The 22367-nt window shown below is 52.5% G+C and overlaps 2 protein-coding genes across 8 annotated transcripts in view; one reads left to right on the top strand and one right to left on the bottom strand.

Moving 5' to 3' along the window:
• Positions 1-3547, top strand: part of SYT6 (synaptotagmin 6) — a 40050-nt gene extending 36503 nt beyond the window's left edge. For all 7 annotated transcript variants that reach the window (XM_052815718.1, XM_052815717.1, XM_052815716.1 and 4 more), the window contains one exon: positions 1950-3547. In XM_052815718.1, the coding sequence (XP_052671678.1) occupies positions 1950-2040 (91 nt within the window). In that variant the 3' untranslated portion in view covers positions 2041-3547. The remainder of the gene's footprint in view (positions 1-1949) is intronic.
• A 14008-nt stretch (positions 3548-17555) lies between these two features.
• OLFML3 (olfactomedin like 3) lies at positions 17556-20202 on the bottom strand. The gene is made up of 3 exons (XM_052815782.1): positions 19884-20202; positions 19052-19337; positions 17556-18602 (listed from the first exon to the last, which is right to left on the bottom strand). Exons 1-3 carry the CDS (start codon positions 19989-19991, stop codon positions 17818-17820), a joined length of 1179 nt encoding a protein of 392 aa, XP_052671742.1. The 5' UTR covers positions 19992-20202; the 3' UTR covers positions 17556-17817.
• Positions 20203-22367: the final 2165 nt, after the last annotated feature.

Below are 22367 nucleotides of genomic sequence, written 5' to 3'. Positions count from 1 at the left end.
ATCTATGAAAGACAAACTCTGTCTGATATTGTAGAGTAGCATCATCAGTGCAATGCAAAATGAGTCTTTGATGTTGCCAAGTACCTCTGACATTCAGCATGAGGAGCATTTATTTGTTTAAAACATTTCTCCAGATAAAAACTGATAACTCTGCTGAGAGCTAAGTCATGCCCATAATGAAGAACAACCATTTATCTTTAAAGATATGCAAAACCAGCCTCTTCCAGACTCTTGGGCATGTTTGACTTTCATTGAACTGTTCCTAGTTTCTGACTATTAATTACACAATGGATGGTTCACCTTTTTGGATTAAAGGAAGGAAAAATATCTGCAGGTACCTCATGGCACACTGGTTACTTGAACCTACTCTTGGAAGAGTTTTCGTCACATTTTTGGGGTAGCAAACATTGTCACTGTAACTGCAGGCAGAACAATGCAAGGAACATGTTGAGGACTCTGCCAAAACCCATTTCTGTTGTAATTTCTGCTTACCTGCTGTTTTATTGGTAATTCTCCTGGGAGGCTGTATCCATGTTTTCAATTCCTCAGGGATTTTAGCAAATACATTTGACATGAGAAACAGAAGAGACTGTTTTCTTACCTGAAGGTAGCCTGTTTGGAAGGAGAAGCTTTCCAGCTTCTTCATTCATCAATTTCTCACTCAGCCCTGATTAAATATAGTCTGTATAATGCAAACCTGTGTGCGGTGAGTTACTTTACACTGACTGGTCGCTTTGGGAAGGAAATTGGCCGAATTCTTGACCCTATCTCTGCCCCTACATTGTAACCATCAAAACGCACACTTGTGAAGCGAATTATAAAACCAGCCTCTGCCAGCTGGCTGCAAATGAACGTGAGCATGCTCTGTGTGGTGCACGGGCAGACCTGACCCCGAAGGGGCCAGCGCTGATGAGCAGCCCTCCCGTGGACAGCAGACCCGGTGGCATGTCACAGGCCGTCACCGAGGGGGACCTGCAGGGCGATGCACCCCGGGAGCCGGCAGGAGCCACGGCCGCCCCAGCCCCAGCCCCGGTGTTGTTGCTGACACTGGCGGCGTCTGCGAACGGTTGTCTGGCTTGTGCAGCCTTCCTGTGAGCGCCGTGCAGCCGTCCTGCTCTCCCATTTTCAGTTGCGTTTCATTTGAAATGCCTTTGCCAAGGCAAGGGTGAAGTTCGATTTGCCGAATGAGTTTTCACCCGTGGAAGAGAAATTCATACACGCTAGAGCATTAATATTAGCCAGCAAAGTGGTTTTGCTTATGTAGGAGTGGAAGGAATTGATCCATGGGGAGAACAAAGCGGTGGAAATACTATGCCTCCTGTTGTCTCTGGGAGATGTCTATCATTTGTCATTTGAATTTAATAAAACAAGATGGTAAGATGGGCAAGTACTCAAAAGCTTCAGGAGTAATGGTTTTGAATTATAATAATAGCCCCCAAGGCAGAGGAGTAATAATTTATGATCCCGTAAGTATGACAAAAAGATATTTGCTACATCTACTGACTCTCTGATCTGATTTTCACTTTGAGAAATGTCTCTGGCACTGTGGACATAGCTTCTGTGGAGTAAAATTACCAGACTGGAAAGACTCAAGTAATTTTGCCATTAAGCAGTATTTCTAAAACAAAAAGGCAACAGCACTAAACCAGGAAACGACAGAAAGCGAAACTGAGAGCAAACTTTGTTTTCATAGCACACACAGATACTGTTTATTTTTCCTTTTTTGTGAGCAGTCCTCACGCCTGTGAATTGATTTACAAAGCAATAAAGTAAATTGTTCAGTAATTCTTCCTGAGTGGTTAAACACAGGCATGCAGTAATTTGAAACATGCTGTGGAGCAGATGAGAATACTGCAGAACAGGAGACAGGCAACAAGGTAAAGGAGTGGGAAGAAGTTCAAATAATCTCTCCTGTTTGCTTAGACTTGCTTTCTTTTTTCTCCCACCAGTGGCAAGGCCGGGCAGCGAGCTTTGACAGCCAGGGTTCCTGTCCCTCACCTAAACCACCACCCACACCATGATACAGAACACGGCGAGTAAAATGGGACTAAACCAAGTTATTTCTGCACTTGGCCTACAGTCTCAGTAATTTGTTGCTGAGTGGCAGTGGCAGCAGCGAGACTTTCCAGTCTAGTTGTTCCTGTGTAAGTAAAGGCAGAAACCTGTTTTGTGGTCAAATATGTCTTTGTCTAATATGTCTCCCAAGGTGATGTTTTTTTTGTGGCTTTTACTGTATGGATCTGTTTTCAGAGGAAGAAGGTGGACTGAGACATGAGCTGGAAGTTTGGTCTGTAAAATAACATGTAAAATAGTTTTTAGTGTGCACAAAGACTGGAAAAGCGCAAAGATCCTCTGAGAGTCTACAGAGAGCACAGGTGGCCGGGAGAGGGGACATCTGGACCGGCCCTGCTGCACTGCCTGTGCCCACTTGGAAGGGCAGCAGCAAAAGGCGTGAGAGACTTCTTCTGACCCGCGAGCGGGTCTTTACTCTTGTGGTCAGCTCAAATCCAGCGGTGTGTTCACAAGTTTCCTGTTCATGTAGAGGTGTTCATGAGCTGTTAGAAGTTTGTGCAGTGTGTATCCCAAAGTCCTTCTGTCATATATAAAAAATGCTGTTGATTCCTCAGGGGGGAAAACCTTTTCTTTTTTTTTCCCTGTATTTGAAGTCTCCCTAGAGCTACTTGCATGAACAGTTTCTTAAGACCCCTTCGTAGCTGCCACTCATTCTCCCCGTACATCACCACGTTATCTGGAGTGCAGAGAACTGCATTGCCACAGGTGGGGTTCCAGACATAAAGGGGGAAAGATGTTACAGAAATAGGTGAACGTCCTTGCATGAACATTAGATCTTTATTTCTTATATCATCCTAATATTAAAGGGTGAACAAAAGGGCAAAGGGAAATGCAGAAACACAACCAATACTCAAAAAAGCTTCCAAATCTTTTTCTTGAACTATCAGCACTTCCTTAATGAAAAAAGTTTCTAAGGCCCAATCCCTGGAGGAAGATCAAGTTTTGAAAAAATGAAACTTTGCTGGTTTCTTGGCTGCAGAAGCCAAAAATGAAGTTATAACATCCCAAATACTGGCTTCGCAAATGCAGCTAAATCAGCCCATTTTTATCAGACAGCTGCGGATATGGGACACTTTCTTATCGTGGATTTTTCTCTGAGTTAATAAGTACATTAGTGCTGTTTGTTCCACTGTAATTAAATTAACTAAATGCAAATATTTTGGTTTCGAGTTAAAACAAAATTTGCTAGCAAGGCAGCCATTTCTCCTCACATCAGGTTAGCAGAACTGTATACATCAGCCACAATCTTCAGGTCAACTTCAGTTTCCATTTTCCTAAATGTCACAGCATGAGCCTTCACTGAACATCATGACTAGCAGAGAAGGGTATTTGTTTGCATTGTTTTTCTGGTTAAGATGAATCCTTTGTTCAGTGAAGGACAAATACATAATTTCTCATCACACCTTGTGTCTTAATTCTCTTTATGTGCCACATGCTATAGAAGCAGAAACTCAATAAAATTATTTTATTTGTATGTCTTGCCTTGTCCGGTGAAATACTTCCTCTTGTGAAAGCAGTAATTGTGTGTTATGTGATTTTAGATGGTTACACTAATCACAGCGGATGCTATAAAATGTGATAATAACAGACCCTCACGTGGTATGAGGCACTGCAAGGGCAGACTGCGTGATTTGAAGCAGACACTCCTTAGGCCATAGACTCTGCAGTTCTTGGTTGTCCTGGGACAATCAATGCACATCCCCTGGGGAATTGCTGAGCACTAGTCACAGAAGAAAAAATAATATTTCAAGCACTTACAGTTCATTGAAACAAAAAGGTGGTAAAACTGAATTAGCTTTCCAGCATAAAGAGTACTGTAGACTTCTACCAAGGGACACCGCTGAAGATGCCGCTTTCCGAAATAACCCATCCTTTCTGGGAATGTTCCAGGTCTTATGATGGGAAAGAGTTTCTAACCATTCAAAATAATTGACTTACAGTGGTGGATGGTTCAAGAACTGACCACAAGCCCCCTGAACCTCGACCTGAGCTGAACTGAGCCTCTGCTGTTTAATGTCATGAATTGGAAGTGCCTCTTGCAGGTTTGCACATCAAAGCACCTGTAACGCAAGACGTACCCAGCAGAAGCCACAGCAGTCCCAGCTGGATGCAAGGCTGGCACTTGACAATCATTAATTGCACCAACCCACTCCAATCCTTTTCTTTAATCCTGGCTTCTTGGCTTTTGGTGTTCTCTGTATAATCTCTTGTCTTTTATGCATTCTTCTTGTTATCTAGGATTTAGTCAAAACATACGTGGGGTTTGACACAAAGCTTCTATTTTTAATCCTTGCTTCACACAGATAATCAATTTCCACTCAATACTGGCTGTCACTTGCATTACTGGAAAACTGGATCTCACGCTAGTGAATAACACCCACGCCTAGATGGCACAAAACCCTACACTTATATTTTAAATGCTGAGATTTTTGCCACGTCCCTTGGTGAGGGGATAATCAAACCATTGTGTGTTTGTCATCGCCTCAGTGCAGCCACTCGGGAAGATTGGTCACACTAATGGAAACGAGATATACTGTACAAGTGCAAATATTTCCCTTTCATCTAGAGAGGGATTATAACTCTGAAAAGTAGCTAAGCAAGGCACAAGTGCCATCCCAGGGTTAGTTAAGTTGCTCCTCACTTTCTGTGCTACTCTTACTATAATAGTAACTCACAGGGCAGTTTAAATTATTAACAAGCAAAATAAGGAGGACCACCACAGGGCCATGTCCCATGGAAGAGTTTGCCATCATAGGACTTGTGCTCCTTTGAAAGTCATTGCAAGGCTAATTTCCCTCGCCAGGGGAGGATGCTTGCTGCCATTGGTCCTGCTCAGAACCAGGTGGCTGCTCAAGGGCCTGATGTGCCGTGCCAGGCTGATGGCAGCATGCCAGGGAGAGTGGTGCCGGACGGCCAGAGGCACCTCCTGATGCACGGATGCTGGGCATGCAGGCTGGAGGAGGAGATGCTCACAAAACAAGTACTGGCTACTGGTCACTTTGCAAAGTCTGCAAGCAGCCACAAATGAATAGTCTATTTTATTTTGAGTACTGCAAGCAAAATAAACACTCACGAGTATTCCCAGACCTTCCTTTTTTTTTTTTTCCCTTTCTTTTTAGTTTTAGTCTCACAGTGTCCAATTTCATAGAACAACAACTGACTGCAGGAACAGTAAGAGACACTGAATTGAGGGCTGCCACTTAAGGACTGCTAGTTTAATGATGGGGACACAGGGAGGAGTGAATCCCCACGGGCCCATTGCACTGCTCATTACAAGGGGTCGGAGGGCTGAGGTACTGTCCCAGCCAAGTGCCCTCCCACTGATTTGAGAACAAAATAACTTGGTATATGAGAAAAAAGTGAAAAACGCCCAATGGAAAGTGAGTTTCAGCCATGGTGAAGCTCTGCACTTCAAGCTGTGCAGGAGGCTGGGCTTCCAAGCTGATTGCATTATTGTGTGATTCTTTTCATACATGAGCAATGCATGGTTTGGCAAAGAGAAGAATCTTGTCATAACAATTTATATTTATTCTCCAAAAATGACCTTTAATTTCTAATTATAGAATGCTACTCACACATAGGCAATCACAAAAAAAAAAGCCAGTGAGGAAGAAAACCACTGTGGTTTTATAGGGTTTTAAGAAATAAACAAACATGCTCTGTAACTATCTTAGAGGAGGGAAAAAAACAATTAAACTCAATACTGATGTTGAATGTGTGTGTGTGTGTGTCACAGCTGCCATATTAAGGTTGGCTATGTGTCTGCCCCTTCTACAGTTGTGGGTCACATTCTATAGGAAGATTTTGTACAAATTTGAACAAGACTCACAAACTCCACAAGGATGCCAGGAGCCAGAGGGAGGGACTGACAGACTGGGGTATTTGGACTCTGGATCACAAATCACTTAACTCCATGCAGCCTCACTGAAGCCATTAGGATGCTGGAACCAGCAGACAGGGCAGGCGCCGGGACACATGGGATATTCAGTATTCCTGGATCACTCGGTGGTTGACTCCAATGGTGACAGCATCGGCCACCCCAAAGGGTGACTCAGCGGCGACAGACACAGGTTTCTGGACACGTGGGCGACTTGAGCTGACCTGTGCCCACTGTGGGCGCAGCAGAAACTCTCTAGCAGGATCAGCTTTGTGTGCTTTATTTTAAACTTTATTCTTTCAATTTTATTTACACGGAATTCTTGAGTAGCCTATTAAGAGATGTAATCACATATACCCAATTCCGTACATGTGCCAATCCTACTTCAGTCTTTAGTCCAAGTATCTTCAGCCCAGATACTTTTGTCTTCACTTATGAGGTAGTAAATTAGACAGCAAATTATAGCTCATTTGAGAAAAGTACAGCCCCATTCTTTGAGATCCTGATCTCAGTTGTCTATTTGTTCTTCATTTTTTCTACTTTAGTTATTTGCCCTCTTAATTGTCTCTCTAATCTAGCAGTCCTAGACTTCTCAGTCTCATTTTGCTAGAGGTTTTCTCCCCCAGGGCCCTGATCGTTCTTCCTGCCGTTAAGATTACATATATTAGCACAGCTGCACATGTATTTAAATGCCGGGTCAGGGATCTAATATCTAGTTATGATGCATCATGCAAGGATGACCTCCCTGGGACTAGAAAGTCTGTTTGTCATTTATACGGAGTCACAGCTTCTAGATGCACAAACCTGATTGCTTTACTCACTTTGATCTCTGCTTACACATCTTCTGCCGGGGCGTATAGGGCTGGGGTGCACGGCCCGGGCAGCAGCCGTCCCACACTGGCCCCACCTGGCATGAGTCCCAGTGATGCCATGATCTCCAGCACGCCGTGCCCAGGAAACCTGGGTCATGTCAGCTTCAGCGTGGTGGGGACCCCACGGAGGGCAGGCTTTCGGGTGATGTCTGTCTGCTTTGCAGCAGCCAGTTGCCATCAGAGCTGCCTGTTGCTCACCTGCCCTGTGGGAGGACACAGTCCCAAGACACTTCGTCTTGGACCAAAGATCTCATGGTGAATGCGAATACACTTTTTCTTAAATGTCTCCACAGCAAAAAATATCTAGTCTTCATTTTGCAAAAAAGGTAACGTAGCCTGCTTTTCTGCCAGGGTGAGCATCACACCAAAATCAGGGTTAACAAAAGACTGGTGGTGCAGGTGAGCCTGTGAGAAGCAGAGTTTGGCTCCTCTTTGCAGATGCATGGGCTTAGAAGATCTGGATCTTTGTCCAAGCGCCAGAGGCATCCCAGTAGCTCTGCTTGGCTTACAAACCTCTGCAGTCAGCCTTCAGTGGCAATGCTGCTTGAATGTTTAAGAAATGTTTCGGGTTTTTTTTCCCCTGGACTTTTCTCAAAGATAATCTGTAATTATATTTTACAGCTTTATATATACATATATTTTAAGACAGTGTGTTAGTCATGCAAATATAATTACGTACCTTATGTTCCCATGACATTTGTAATTAAAACCATGGAATTTAAAGCACATATTTCAAAAATCCAGTGTAGGCTTCTATTAAAAATGCAGTTCATTAAGGCTAATAAAGTACCTTAGAACGGGTCAAGGCAAATCCAGAGCATGTTCTGTTGCCGTGGGAACAGCTGGCACCAAAGCCAAGTGAAGATGTGGTAACCTGCAGCATCAGAAATAGCAGGCAAAAATATGATTAGGAGAGAAAGCAGCCCCAAACCTAGAATGGCATTTTCCCGCCTGGGGTGCCAACCGCGCTGAGATCCCTGTGGCCATTCCCGGGGCTGGAGGAGCCGTTGGGAGCTGCTGGCCCCACTGTGGGCTCGGGGCAGGGTGGGGGGTTATGGTGCTGCACCCCCAAGGAGGCCTCCCATGGGAACGGGTTGCGTGGCAGCCTGGAGGGCTGTGGACACGGGACATCGGCTGTTGGTTGGGGCAGCGGGGCTGGAGGCACTGCCAGACCCCAAGCAGGCAGAGAAACGTCCCATAGCAAAGCAGTGACCAGGAAATGTGACCCAGTCATCAAATTCACATACGTAACTACTTTCTGGATTGTTAATTGCTTCCAAAGTGGAAGACTTTCTCCTAATCTCCCATTAGAAACTGCACATCCCTCTCCATTTCAAATTGCCTTAGAAGATGAGGGTTTCTTTGCTGCCATGAGGGACAGAGTGAAAGAGCAGTAATTTTTTAATTAAGTCAGTCTGCTGGCGTTACTCTTGGATAGCTTACATAAATGAAGGAGGATTTTGCTCATTGCTCTGCTGCTTTCCTCCTGACGCTCACGACCACCCTGCCTACCCCTCCAGCCCCTCGGCCCTGAGCTGTGAACACCCCAGCAAGTCTCCCCCTCTCAGCTCCGGCAGCCCTGCTCTCTGCACCAGCCTGCAGGGCCTTTGATCCCACAGGACCAATCCTGTGCCACAGGACCCCCAGCCGACTCAGTGCTGCACCATGGTGCACGTTGCAAACCCCCTTGGGCACATCTGCTCCAAAGGCTGCTGTACCAGGCACAGCCGTGGGTATGGCCCCTGCCTGCTGGAGATGAATTAATGCAGTTTTTCTAGGACATAATAGTTACAGAAACCAGGAGGACCTTTCTGCCTGTTGCATAACCTCAGCTTTAGCTAATGAACCTCTAATTGCTGCATGCTGTGCGTGTCCTGCAGGGCTGCTGAGCCGCTCTCCCTCCAACCAAGCTGGCCCCTGCGCAGGGATGCGCTGCCCTGGCCCTTGTGCCATGAGCACAGAGGGAATTTTCCCCTCCTTCCTTGTGCCAGTGGGGTCCTGCACCAGGGCCAAGCGGGAGGGAGCATGCTGCAGCCCCGGAGTGGTGGATGCAGAGGATTCTCCTCCTCGGGCGCCCGCAGTGCTGGGCTGCAAGGCTGGAGCATCTGTGGTGCCTCAGGACCGGCCAAACGCTGTCCTGGGAGCAGGGACCCAGCTGCCTTGGGCTCCGGTGGGCAGACGCAGCTGCTCTGTAGCACGATGCCCAGCTGCCCAAAGCCTCAGTGCGCTTCGCGAACCCATCAGGGGATGAACCAGCAGAAACAGCATGTCTCTACAGACTCGTACGTGAAATGGGTTTGTGGATTCACGCTGTGTCCTGCCTGGCCCCAGTGGTAGGGCAGCATTTCTCCCTCCTGCAGTCTCAACAGGAAAAAATCACCAGGCCCCTAAATGGCATCATGTAAACAGGAGCCGAGGTTGGTTGTATTCCAGAGAAATGGGCTGGTGCTGGCACGGGAAAGGGTCCTTCCAAGCTCACCCCTCCAAGGCAATGCCACCAGTGAGGGCTGTGCTGCTCCTGGGGTTCTTGGACACTGCTGCACTAAGGGAGAGTCTAACATCGTTCCCAAAGCGAGAGTTCCTAGCAGCAGAAACAGAGTAAATGATGCAATGAAAATTATTATTTCCTAAAATTGCATGTTTCTCTAAGCCTATGAAAGTGGCTCTTGCAATGACGGGAAAAACGGAAGAGCCAGCAATGCAAATCAGTGGCACATAATTGCCTGGTTTGCCTGCATACAGCTGAACATCCCAAGGAGATACTGCACAGTCAATACATGGCATGATGACACTGCAGCCCAGCTGTGCAAAATTTCATGGGATTTATTGGTACCGATGTCTCTTGATGAAATTATATTTCTTTCTTCCTTTATTCTATAACAAGCTGAACATTTCAATTTCTGAGGCAAGCTTGGTTCGGGAATGGAAGAAAGCAGGAGGTGGCAGATGACACTGACATTGGAAGTGGCTCAGTTGGGGAAAACTGCTTTTCGCTTAAAACCCTGCTTTCCTGAAAAACTGCAGTCAAGGAAGAATTGACAATTTAGAACAAAGCTGTGAGGAGCAATCTTCTGCAGAAGCCAGATACAAAGCAGAGCTCTGGTCTGTTTGGCTGTTAAGAGTCCTCCAGGTTGCAAGGCTTGAAGCAATTTTAGGTTAAAAGGGAATGAAAACTAAAAGATGAGAAGGACTCTGAAAGTCATGGGCTGGACTCCAGCACTTGGCAAGGAGCAGCCTACCTGGAGGTCAGGGACTGGATTTCCATTGCAAATTAATCAATGGATTAACATTTATTTCTTTGTTCTCATTTTCCCCTTAGTGGCATGTCTAATTATGTATTAAAAATCTTGCTTTCCCATTCGGGGGTCGCCTGTCTGCTGCAATGCTACTACCCTGTCCCCACAGGACCCCTGCCCAGTGCATTGCTGGCTGGTGAGGTCCTGCTGCCCATTGCCACCACTGCCGGGCAGGGGGATCTGTCCCGCTGCGGCAGAGGAGGTGCCCCTGCCCTGCCCCTCCTCGGTGCCCCCCCCAAGCCCTGGGCACAGAGCTCTCCCCGCGCAGCAGCACTTTATCTCTGCCCTGGTCCTCCTCTGCCAGCCCAGGGCTGGGTAACCGGAAAAGCGCTGTTGCTCTAAATCAATGCTAAAATGTCTTTGCAGCCAAGGAAAGTTTATAGCTTGAATTAAGAGCTATTAAGCCTTTGAGCACTGCTGCTTGGCACGGGAGAAAGAACAAAGCACGCTGCTTTGGGGGGCTGACAGACCAGCGGGATGCACGCGTGTCTGTGGGCTCTTGCAGGTTGGTCTGGGGAAGGACCTTGCCGCAGCACCCACTGCTGGCACCAGCAGGAAGGGCTGCACCGCGCACCCACTCGCACTGCTGCAGATGCCCTAGTGCAACACCTCAGCTCAAAATCAGTCCCTGTAACACGATGGGCCGGCTGTTCCTCTGCTCGCTGCACCTTTGCGCCAGACATCTGGTCTCCTCGGACAGACGCTCCTCCTGTGGCTTTGCCTCGTGGATTTAATCAGACCTTTCATTTTTCCTTGCTTGAGCAATTCCATGGAAGTGGTCTTTGCATCATTTTCATTTACAAGGATTAGTAGGTAATTTTGGAGAAATCCATTTAACTGAGCATTTAGTGAGTCACTAATACACTTCTGTGTTCTGTTAGAAACAGAAAAATTGGTAATTTCTGTTTGTTTTGACCCTACCTCTGTAGTAATGGCAGCAATTTTCCACAATAATCACAGTTACCATGGTTATATCTACCTCCAGGTTGTCAGACACCTGCAGCAGGACATCATCTCTGTGTGAGCACAGTCGGGGTGCTGCACTGGGGGGGCAGCTGTTCTGGCCCCTCATGGGGCCCCGCACCCTCATGCCATCCCAGCGCCAGTGCAGGTGTGGGTGCTGGCTGTGCTGGGAGCCCCCGGGCAGAACAGGGCACGTGCCCCTGCCTGCACTGCTCATCATTCCCTGGCCGGCCCCAAATCGGTGTTTCACTGAGGGTGAGGGAGCTGGAGGCAAACAGACAAACAAAACTTTATCTCGTGTTTCCTTGGAGCTGGCCCACGATCCCCAAGCTGCAGCCAGTGCTGGGACAAAGCACTGGGGAGGGAAACCCAAGCCCTCCTTTGCACAGGGAGAATCACTGCATCCCTCAGCATTTTTGCCTCAGGAGGATGTATTAAGTAGAAAATTCAGATCTATTCCAGAAAGACTCTGGGGAGCTGATTTTCAGAGAGGAAAGAAATTAAAGAACTGCTTAGCTGAATAGCTGAGCTAGTATTTTTCTCTCCTCAGGAAACAACTTTCATAATAATAGCATTAGTAATAATAACACCCCAAAGAAAATCCTAGTGAAATCATGTAGACTACAGGATGCGTGAAATCCCTGGGATAGTGTGAGCTGCCTGCGTGGGTCTTCCTCGTGTCAGCGATATCCTTGCTGGCTGGAGACCAATATGTTACCGCAAATGGGAGCAGTGCACGCAGAGTAATCCATCTTGATCAAAGTACTGAAATAAATCCAAATTCTGTTAGTAAATGAAACTGTCCAGAAAATAATGAAACTTTGTGTGTGTGTCACGAACCACAGCTCCTCTGACAGGTTTGTGAGCTCTGAATTCAAAGACTTTATTTTTAATCTTCCTGTCAAGAGGAAAGGAATGAGCTGACACCCCAGCACTGGGAAGGATGAGAGGAGCCCGGGCACCTCCAGCACCCAGGCTGGCTGGGCCAGGTGGGAAGCCAGCTCTGCAGGGACCTTGTAATTCTGCAGAATGCACCTTTTTAAAGACATTTCAGTTTCTGTCCCTTCCTTTGAGCTGCAGCACACCTCCTCCAACACAGCACATGTGACAATGAGAGTGCAGAGGGGTTGCGATTGTTGTGGAGGGTTTGGGGAGCAGGTGGTGGGAGGCATGAGGGACAAGGGGCAGCTGTGTGCTGCGGAGGGTATGGTAGGAGCCAGGTTTCATGTTTGAGGAGGAAAAGCGGGGCTGGGGGAAGCGGGGAAAACCTGAACACAGCTGAACACAGCTGTGGCCCAGTGTGGTCATCCTCAAGTCTCAGCATCAGCATCTCCCCCAGGCAGAAATGGCTGTGGATGAGGGGACCCCCAGGGATGCTCCCCCCACCAGGCTGAGCACCCCCAGTTGGTCCAGCCAGTGCAGGGCTCAGCAGCACTGCAGGCGAGGGTCATCCCTGCAGATGGACAAGCATCCCGGGAAAGCCTCCCCTGGCATCTCGGGGTTCCTGTCCTTGCAGACCCCCACCCCCCTGCACCCACACTCCCGGGGCCCTCCTGTCCCCAAAGCCACAAAACTGTTTTGTAGATCCCCTGATGATGCGAAAATCAGAAATAGCACACAGCTGTGATTAAGCACACACTTTTAAATCCCTGCTATTAATTGGAAGATCCCACTTTGAGAGGAAGGAGACTATCTCCATTTCAGAAAGCAACAGCCAGCTGACCCCAGTGTCAGCACATCTGGCCAGAAGCTGGCAGCACTCAGCAGAGATGGATTTAGCTCCAGCCCAGCCCACACCGACACGAAGCCACAGGTCTGAGCTCTCCCTCTCTGCAACAAAGCTCCAAGCAAACATTTCCGGTGAATTTGGTTTTGTTTATTCTACATTTTCATTAGAAAGTGCAAAGAACCGTAAGCAAGCTGCTGCCATTTTGTGTCCCTCTTAGCACATATGAGCTCAGCCCAAGCTCCGTGTCCTCCCACTTCTGCTGTGAAGTCCTGGATAGAGTGCTTTGCTGCCTCCCAATTCATGTGTGACGAGTTAGACCTCAACCAGATGTTACGTGGGCAGAAATACCTATTTGAAGTTAAAAGCCTGTGATTATACTTGCCAACAAGCCATTTAGAAAGTATTAAATGGAGAAATAACACCCCCTTCTTGTTTCAATACAATAGCATCTTTATAATACACTTGTTTAAGTTGTCTACTTTTAATTTTAGTTCCCTTGTTTATAATACTACATGCAGAACCATTTCACTTTATCAATAGCTCTTGTGAGCTGGAAAAGAGTCAGGGAGGAAAAAAAACCCAATATCCTTGAGAATTAGACAAAGGGGAAGAAATTAGCCAGAAGATCTTGCTTTCTCTCTGCTGTTAACATAACTTCTCAATTTACTTTATCAGATTGCCTTCCGAAGAGAAGTATTTTTCAAGAGGAGCAGAGATGAAAGGGATTATTACGTACAAAGACTCTTCTTTAAAGAGATAAAATATTTGGCAATTAAAGCACAAGAAGCTGCAGACTCACAAGGAAAGCAGTGACTTCACTGGAGCAGTCACATTACCATATTTCCCACTAACCCCTCATTACAGAAAGCGATAACACCGCTGTGAAGTGCTGCTGCAGTGGAGGGGCTCTCCTGCCCACTGCCCAGCCGCAGCAGCCCAGGCGCAGGGCACAGGGCCACCAGCCATCTCGTGCTGCAGCCCGCGGGCGGCTGTGTCCCGGGAGCAGGGGGACACAGGAAAGGGCCAGCCCTTGTCCCAGAGCCACCTCCATCCAGTGGCTGAATGGGACCACGTGCTTGGAAATTAGGGTTTTTAACAACCTCCTGTGAGAGAGAGGGTCTGGCTGTCCACAAGCGCTGCAGGTAACCTGCCCAGGGCTGAAGTGGAACGTGCTGGAGTCTCTGCCGTCGGTGGCTTTGAAGTCAAGGCTGAACTTTCCTGAAAATCAGTTAGTTCAGAGGGAATGGCTGGGAGGGCAGAGACCTGGGCAGCCCTGGGGCTGGGGCGGTGCAGGGCAACTGGGAGCAGACACAAAAGGGGCAAAAACCCCATTTCCACACAGGGCAGAGGGACTTGAGGCAGCCCTGCCGGGGGGAGCCCGGGCCTGTCCCGTGGCAGGGCCGGAGGACGCTGCTCCCGTGGGGCGGAGGTGCTGGCCCCAGGCACAGCTGCAGCCCTGGGCTGGGCAGGGATGGGGCCAGGTGGCAATTAACAGCTATTAGGGCACGCAGGGCCCCCCGACAATCCCACAAGCTGCGGCACAACCTTTGCTTTCTCCTAATGGGGTTGATAAATATTTAAACATGAAAAAAAGAAATCAATAAACCCTAGCAGGAGATGAACCCTTGCGTTTGCAAGCAGCAAACCTGTGTGGTGCCTGGGGGGCGGCTGGGAGGGATTGCGACAGGAGCCCGCGGCAGACGGGGGAGCGGGTGCGTGTTTCCATCCCACAGTAAATATGAACGCCTGTTCCTGAATCTCTGCTGCTTTTCTTTTTCGTGAATGACCCTCTTTTCTGTGGGTTATTAGGCAGGAGAGCCACCCAGATGTGCTTCCTCTGAGGTCTCTCACTCGGCGCGGTCATCTGTTAAGCTGGAGGATGGCAGAGACTTATCTCCAGCAGGATGAGAAGGTGCCAAGCGGGGCCAACCCCATCCTGGGCGGCAGCACGGGGACCAGTCTTGAGCACGACGAGCGCTCATGGTCCTGCCACCCGCATCCGCACGACATTGATCTCCTTCCCGGTGAGCGCAGCTGCTCTGCGGGAACCGGGGGCTCACTGGGGTTTGCTTGGCTCCCGCAGGCACCCACCAGCCACGCGGGACCACGGCCAGTGAGCTGCCGCTCTTCGCCCAAGCCTCCTTCAGCCAGCTCAGAGTTGAACCACTTTTAATGATCAAACGTGATTTTTGTCTAAGTGTTTGTCAGCAAATGAAGATAATGCTGTTCTGCTTTACAGGGGTTATTCCAAGGATTAATTAGTTGATGTTTCTTGAAGTACTTTGAAGATGTGGAGTGCTAGATAAGTGCTGCACTTTATAAGCTGATCAGGCACTGCAGTTATTTTTCCATTTTGCGTCTCATTCCCAAAGTGTTTGTACAAAACAAATTCCACATGAGCATGCAGTTACTGTAGGCGCTTCTCACATTGGGGCTTGGCAGGGTGGCAGCAGATGCCCCCACCCGCCCTCAAAGCTGTGATTTCCCGTGTTAGTATAACGTGTCCCAAAGGACAGGAGCCAGACCCTCCTGGCACTCTCAGGGGGCCCTGCCGTGGCCCCACTTCCCCACCCTGGTCCGTGGGACACATCCCCACCGGCACAGGCGGCAGCAGTCACTCCGAGTGGGCCGCAGCGTTCGGGGGTGCAGTGAGAGACCCTCCCAGCACTGCTTGCAGGGGTGTGAGCCAGAGAGGACTGCACCTCTCGGGCAGCTCATGTAGAGAGAAATCTCTTTTCCTCCCATTTCATGAGCAGTTTTCTGGCAGCAACTAAAGCGCAGGGTCTCAGCTCTCGCAGAAGGAATGCGCATGTCGTTGTGGACAGGCTGACCTTTGCGTCTGCTCCTGGCTGTTCCCGGCAGCCGGGTCTCCCGAGGGGGACCCTGAGCAGACCAAGCCAGCCACCCAGCTATGCTGGCTTCTTGCCCCTCCTGCCACAGCAAGACGAAGCCTAACAAGCCACATTTTCTAAAGAGATTAAAATACTCGATGAACACGTGATGCTCGGCACAAGCGGGACTCTGGCAACTGCTGCCAGCGGCTGCACCCTTGTCCCCCTCATGCCCAAGGCAAGCAGCAGTGTCTCAGGGGAGCGAGTGTCAGATTTTGCAGGACTTGTTTCAGGTTAGAAGATGGTTTCTGGTGAAGAATCATTACTGCCCCATCAACGCTAATTCAGGCTAGAGAAATCATTGGCATAATTATTTACAACTGTGCAATTTCTGAAAATTGTATTTTTGTTACCATAGTTATTGATCTTGAAAAGGGCTATAAATTAACTTGACAGTTCACATAGTCCTTCACACTTGGATAATTTCTCTGCTTGACTTGCGCTGTGTGTTGAACTTTCAGCACCATCCAATTACAGTCATTCAAAGAGTGTATTTAAACATTTTTCTTATGCAACTGAAAGATATTTTAATTATAATACAGAAGAACTTGAAGCAAATACCAAGTCACCCCCACATCGCAGGACAGCTTGCCTTGAGGTAGGTGTGGGGGGATGCCGAATGCCTGGCTTCATGGCAATGTGGGGGTGGCCTGGCCCTGCTGCGGCTCTGGGAGGGCCGGTGGCCCCGGGAGCCCCCCAGGTGCTTGGCAGCGGTGGTCCCCATGGGGCCAGCACCTCCCCGGGGTGCCCGGGCAGCTCCGTGTCCTCTCACCCTGGAGCGGGGCCCGCAGCCAGCACCAGCAGAATGCAATTCTCACCTGGCCAGACCAGCTCACAGCTTCACATGTTCAGTGTTTGTCCCCAGAATTGCTCTCTGATGGAAAAAGGGATGCTTAATGACACATAAACACCTCGTAATTCGTCCTCTGTGCTCTCTGGACACTGTGACAGGAACAAATCACAGCAAACCTGGGTTTCTGGGGGGCCCACAGCATCTCTGGCCAGAAATGGCCAAATCCTGCACCCTGCAGGGGTGTGGTGCAAGTGGCAGCATGTGGGACAGTCACCGCTGGGTGACGCGGTGGGGACTGGAAGGACATGGCATGGTGGCCACGCAGGGCTGTGCCCGTGCCCAGCAGGTACCTGCTGCGGCCCCGGCCCCTGCCTCGGGGACGGGGGTCTTGAGCCCTGGCAGTGCCAGAGCTGCCATCCCGAGGGGCTCCCAGCACCTGCCCTGTCCTGCCCCATCTCCTCTGGGGCACTGCCGCTGTGAGGCCATGCGGAGACTCGGTGCTGGTGAAACAGGGACGGGAAGGGGCTTGGGGGACCCAGGGCCTTACGTAAAGGGTTTGTGGCAATCCTGTGTCTTCAGGGGGAAGACGACTGTGCTTCATCAGAAGTGAACTGGGAAAATCAGCAACATCTGGTGCCTGCTGGCTAGGACACGTCCCTGGCATGTGAGGAAAATCTCCAGTTGTCCTCTCAGATTAAGGGATTTTACTGTTTGCTCACAGTTTTGTACATGCAAAACAGGCTGGCCCCGGCCAGGCTCAGAGGTCCCCTTGCTGCAGCAGGAGCCTGCCCGAAGCCCCAGCTTAAATCCCTGCCCGAAGCCCCAACATAAATCCCTGCCCAAGGCCCCTACCCAAAGCCCCAGCCTAATCCCCCAACCCAGCCCCCCTGCCCAGACCCCCAACCCAAGGAGCTATCTGGGCTCGCTGCTCTGGCCAGCCCTGCATGGACACCCCACCCTTGGGAAGTGTCTTTTGGGATGACTCTGGGGCAATGTGGAGCTCGTGGCTCTGGCAGCCTGGCCCCAGCGCCCCGCGCTCCCCCCAAGTAGGTGGCTGCAGCTCGCTGCATAGTATTTATTCATTCTATCACAGAGAAGAAAATCTCATTAAATTAGTCCAGGTTTCTGCAGGGATGCCTGGTGCCGGTGGGTGGAAGGTGGCCAGGGGTAGGGGTCCAGCATTTCATCATTCACAGTGATGGGAGATGGGGTAGAGATACCGTCCCGTGCGAGGGCCGGCTGTGCCCCATGGGGTGGGATGGTCAGAGCCGAGCTTGCCCAGGCAGGGTGGCCGGATGTGCGGGGATGCCCTGCTGTGGCCCCTCAGACCTCCAGCTTCTTCTTCATCTCCATGCGGTAGATGATCTGGTAGCCGTCGTCCCAGGCGTAGATCTGCCTCTCCCGGGGGCTGTACTTCATGCTGGAATGGGAGCCGTAGCGCTTGGGGAAGTAGACAAGGGAGGCATCCTCGGGGGCCAGTGTGCCACTGACGTCGAAGACGCACTGCACGCGGGAGCGGCTGGGCAGGCGGGTGTTGTAGACCACGTGCAGCGTCCCGCACACCACGAAGGCGCCCTCGGCGTTCTCCCGTGGGCATGGCGTGTCCCACATCTGCTCAATGTCCAGTGAGGTGGGGTCCAGCTTGGCCAGGCATATGTTCTTCTCGTCCTCCTTGGTGGCATAGATGGCCCAGAGCCCCTCCTCGTCGGCCGCCACCTCGATGTAGGTAAAGGGGGAGAGCCCGAAGACAGGGATCTGCTCTTCAGCCGGGAACACCGAGCTGTCCACCACCGTCTTGTTGGCCAGGTTGAACTTGATCACCTGGAAGGATCCCTGCTGGCGGATGTAGTAGAGGTGCCCGTCATAGACGAGGTGTCCAGTGCCCACCCAGGGGTAGGGCAGCTTGATGCGGGCGGCCTTGCGGGTGGCAGAGAACAGGGTGAACTCCCGCATGCGGGGGAAGACATACACGGTGTCGTTGGCAGTGCCGTCGAAGACGTAGATCTTCTCGGAGTTCCCTGCGGCATCCTTGGTCCACAGCCCTGAGGTGCTGCCGAAACGCTTCAGGATCTTCATGGCTCTGACACTCGCGATGGTATCGCTGCAGTCTGCAAGAGTGAGGCAGCTGTGAAAGCCTGGAAGCCACCCGGCCCTGCAGCGGGGACTGCTCCCTCCCTGTGCCAGTCACACAGGTCCCGCTGCGTCCCACCCCAGCCCTCAGGCAATTGCCTTGCAAACTCGCTGAAGAGGTTGCAGTGCCATCCCTGGTGGCATCGAGAAGTCCCCTCGTGCACCCGTGCCACGGGCAGGGGAGGCCACCCTCATGCCAGCGCTGCCCCAAGAGCTCTGGAGAAGCCCAAGGCCTGGGGTTTGGATGCGGCTCCCAGGCAGCTGTGGGGATGCAGGATTTTGCGCCAGAGACACCTGAGAGATGCCCTGATGGGACGTACTGCCATGGCGCATGGCTGGGGGAGACTTGGACCTGGGTGGGCTGGGAAGCCCCGGAGTAACTCTGCACCCGGGTCCCTCTCCCCAGGGAGCCACGGCAGCCCCTCACCTGTGAGCTTGGTGTATTTCTCATTCTTCCTCTGCTTGGCTGTGGCCACCTGCTTCTCCATCAGCGTCTCATCCACCTCCACGCAGGGCGGCGCAGGGTTCTGTGTCTCCAGGTAGTCCACCTCACGCTCCAGCCGGTCCACACGCACCGCTGCGCTCTCTGCCTCCGACCGCATCGCCTCCCGCTCCTTCTCCGCTGTCTCAAGCATCCCCAGCACCTGGTTCTTGAAGTCCCGCAGCTCCGTGGAGTAGCGGCTGCTCTGGTCATGCCACTGTGAGATCCTCTCCTGGGGTGGCCAAGCAGACACTGAGGTCTCTGCACTTCACAGCCCGGCCGCGGCAGCCATCCCACTGCCTGCGCGTGGCTGTGGGAGCCCCCAGAGCCACACGGCACCGCAACACTGGTGCTTGCGTGTCTGGGTCCCATCCCACCACGGTCCTGCACCCGCAGTGCTCCCAGAGCCCTGGTGCTCCCAGACCCATGGTGCTCCCGCACCCACGATGCTCCCGCACCCACGATGCTCCCAGACCCGCGGTGCTCCCAGAGCCCCGGTGCTCCCGCACCCGTGATGCCCCCGCTCCCGCGATCCGCCCGTCCCACAGTGCTCCCATGCCCATCACGCTCCTGTGCCTGCGAGGCTCGTGCTGGGCTGCGCGGGGCCCTGGCAGGGGCAGGGGCAGAGGCCGGGGCAGGGGCACCCCACACCCGCTCTGCTCTGTCCCCAGCCCGGCTCCTCCTCGCCCCAGGCCTGCTTCCACCGCCAGGGAGGAAGGCCCCGGGAGCCCCGCGGCGGGGCGAAGTGGGGCGAAGTGGGGCCAGCGTGGGTCCCTACCTCCAGGAGGGTGAGTCGCCGCTCCACGTACTCCATGAACTGCTGCTGCTGGGCGCGGAGGGCCACGGCGAGGAGCGGCAGGAGGAGCAGGCAGCGCCAGGGCCCCATGGCCGTCAGAGAGTGCAGCCTCCACCTCAGTGCTCAGGAATGCTCCGGCCTCTCGAAGCCCTTATTGAATCCAGATGTGAAGAGGGGAGGAGAGGCTGCTCCACTCCCCGCAGACCAGCCCCAGGCGCCTTAACCCCTTCGCGCCCCAGCGGGTGCCCACACTGGCCCTGCAGCGTGCCAGCGAGCCGTGGGGCCAGGGCAGGAGCCCGGGGACACGCTGCTGCAGGCGCACGTGGCGTGTGGGGAGCGGGGAGTGCTGCAGCAGCCCCATGCAGCAAGGGTAGGACGTGTACTCTGGCGCTGGGGACAGCGTGAGTGGCAGCGTGGGGACAGCCTGTGGGACAGCATGGGGCCAAGCTGGGCCTGGTGCGAAGCCACAGGCACAGCCACGGCCCTGGCTCCTGGTGTGCCGATCCGCAGAGGTGCCCGAGGCAGACGGCCAGCCGGAGCTTGCCTCGGCCACACACCAGGTCTGGTGGAGTCAAAGCTCGGCCAGCACCGCGGCTGCCAGCCCCCCGAGCCTGCGGTATCCCCTGTCCTGGCTGCTGGGCTGGGAGCTCCTACCTGCCCCTGCCTCACACTGGGGTCCTGCAGAGTCGTCCCCCCCCACCCCGAGAAGAGCCATTCTGGCCCAGCGGCTCAGTCAACCGCCAGCAGTCATTCCAAGGGCTGCCCCGCCGGACATGCCCGCACCCTGTCATTTGGGGACGTTTGCTCAGTGCCTGCTCCCGAGGCTGCCTGAGTGCCACTGTGGAGCCACACAGCAGCTCCTGCGCCCCTCGTGCTGGCCGAGGGACAGGGCAGGGCCCAGGTGCAGTGTGATGGACGGAGACTGCAGCTCCGTGCCCAGGACGCAGCCAGGCCCGCGGTCGCACCTGCAACCCGCCCAACCTGGCGGTGCTGCCGGCACAGGCCAGGGCACCAGCCGTGGCCCGTGGGTTTCCTGGGCTCTGCCTGCAGATCTGCATGGGGTTGAGGGTCGGCCGCATCCATGCACAGGACTGAGGTGCTGCGCGTGGGGCGAGTGTGCCACCTAGTGCTCCTGCATCCCGCATCCCGCATCCCTGCATCCTGCATCCCGCCAGACTGCACAGCACAGGCCACGCAGGGCCCCCAAACGAAGCTGCCGTGCTGGCAGGGGCCAGGCTCAGCCCCAGCACCTCTCTGCTGCCTTTCACACGAGGCCATTGCTTGGGTGGACGACGGGGCTGCCAGCAAAGCACAGCTCACCCGCGGGCCAGGGCGCATCTCCACCTGCCCGGGTTAGTGACACTGAGCACGCCAGCACTCGGCCCTTTGGTGCTTTTGGGGTGGTTGACTGAGCCCATCCCAGGCGCCGAGGTCGCTGGGGAGCTCAGCCCACGCTGGCTCTGGAGCAGTTTCAGGCTGACACTGGTGTCTCATGCTTCTTGCCCCGCTCCCGCAGGACTCGCCCTGCAGACTCCGTTGGACGTGCCCCAGACGCTCCTCCGGGCAAACGCAGGGGCCCTTCGCCTGGCAGACACAGGCTGCTGGGTCCAGGGAGGACCTGGGCTGCTGTGGGAGGTACAGAGTGCCCCCGGGACCCAGGGACTCGCACCAGGCAGGGGGCTTTGGCAGCCATTTCCTTCCACAACTGCCCCTGCAAGGACAGGACATCTGAGGAGAGCCCTTCTTCACTGGCAGTCTCCCCCCGCCAGCCCACCCAGAGGCTTCCAAAGTGCTCCCCAAAAGACAAACGCTGAGCCTTCCTCTGCACTCCCAACCCCATCGCTGCCCAGCCTCAGTTACAGGTGTTCTGGGAAGGGAGGGACTCTGTCCTCACCTCCTACAGAAGTTTTCCCAGGCATCCAAGTGTCTAGCAAGATCAGAAGGGAGAGATTATTTTCAGCACCTCCCAGCAGCATCTAACCCAAGTAGGATTCAGACCAGAATGGGAGGCTATACAGCAGTACAGCCACCTTCAGCAGTCCTCAGAGCACCTAAGCTAGATGTGCGAAGTCAAGTGCATTTATGAACATAAACCAAGGTAATGGGAAAGCTTTTTTTTCACTTGAGAAAGTCCTGATCACCGGTTTACCCCCCAGGAGCACCACCAACAGCCACAGGGCCCGAGGGACCAGCACAGCAGCTGCCCAGCTGGCACAGCTCACCAGGGGCTCATCCTGCCTCGGCTGCTCAAGCCAGGGCCTGGCTCCGCTGCCCAGCACGGTGCGACAGACGCTGCCTTCACTCTGAGACGAGCTTGCAAAGGATCTCGCATCACATGCTACCCCTGAATGTACAGTTGCACCATGCTGTCAGCAGCAAACGATTAACAGTTATTGCTCATATTTCATCCTGGATATGCCAAAACCCCTTTTCCATCCCCTTTAATAGATCAAGTGACCAAATGAA

The sequence above is a fragment of the Harpia harpyja genome, chromosome 19 (assembly GCF_026419915.1).
Source record: "Harpia harpyja isolate bHarHar1 chromosome 19, bHarHar1 primary haplotype, whole genome shotgun sequence".
Classification (NCBI taxonomy): domain Eukaryota; kingdom Metazoa; phylum Chordata; class Aves; order Accipitriformes; family Accipitridae; genus Harpia; species Harpia harpyja.
This window is presented reverse-complemented; position numbering and strand designations above follow the sequence as displayed.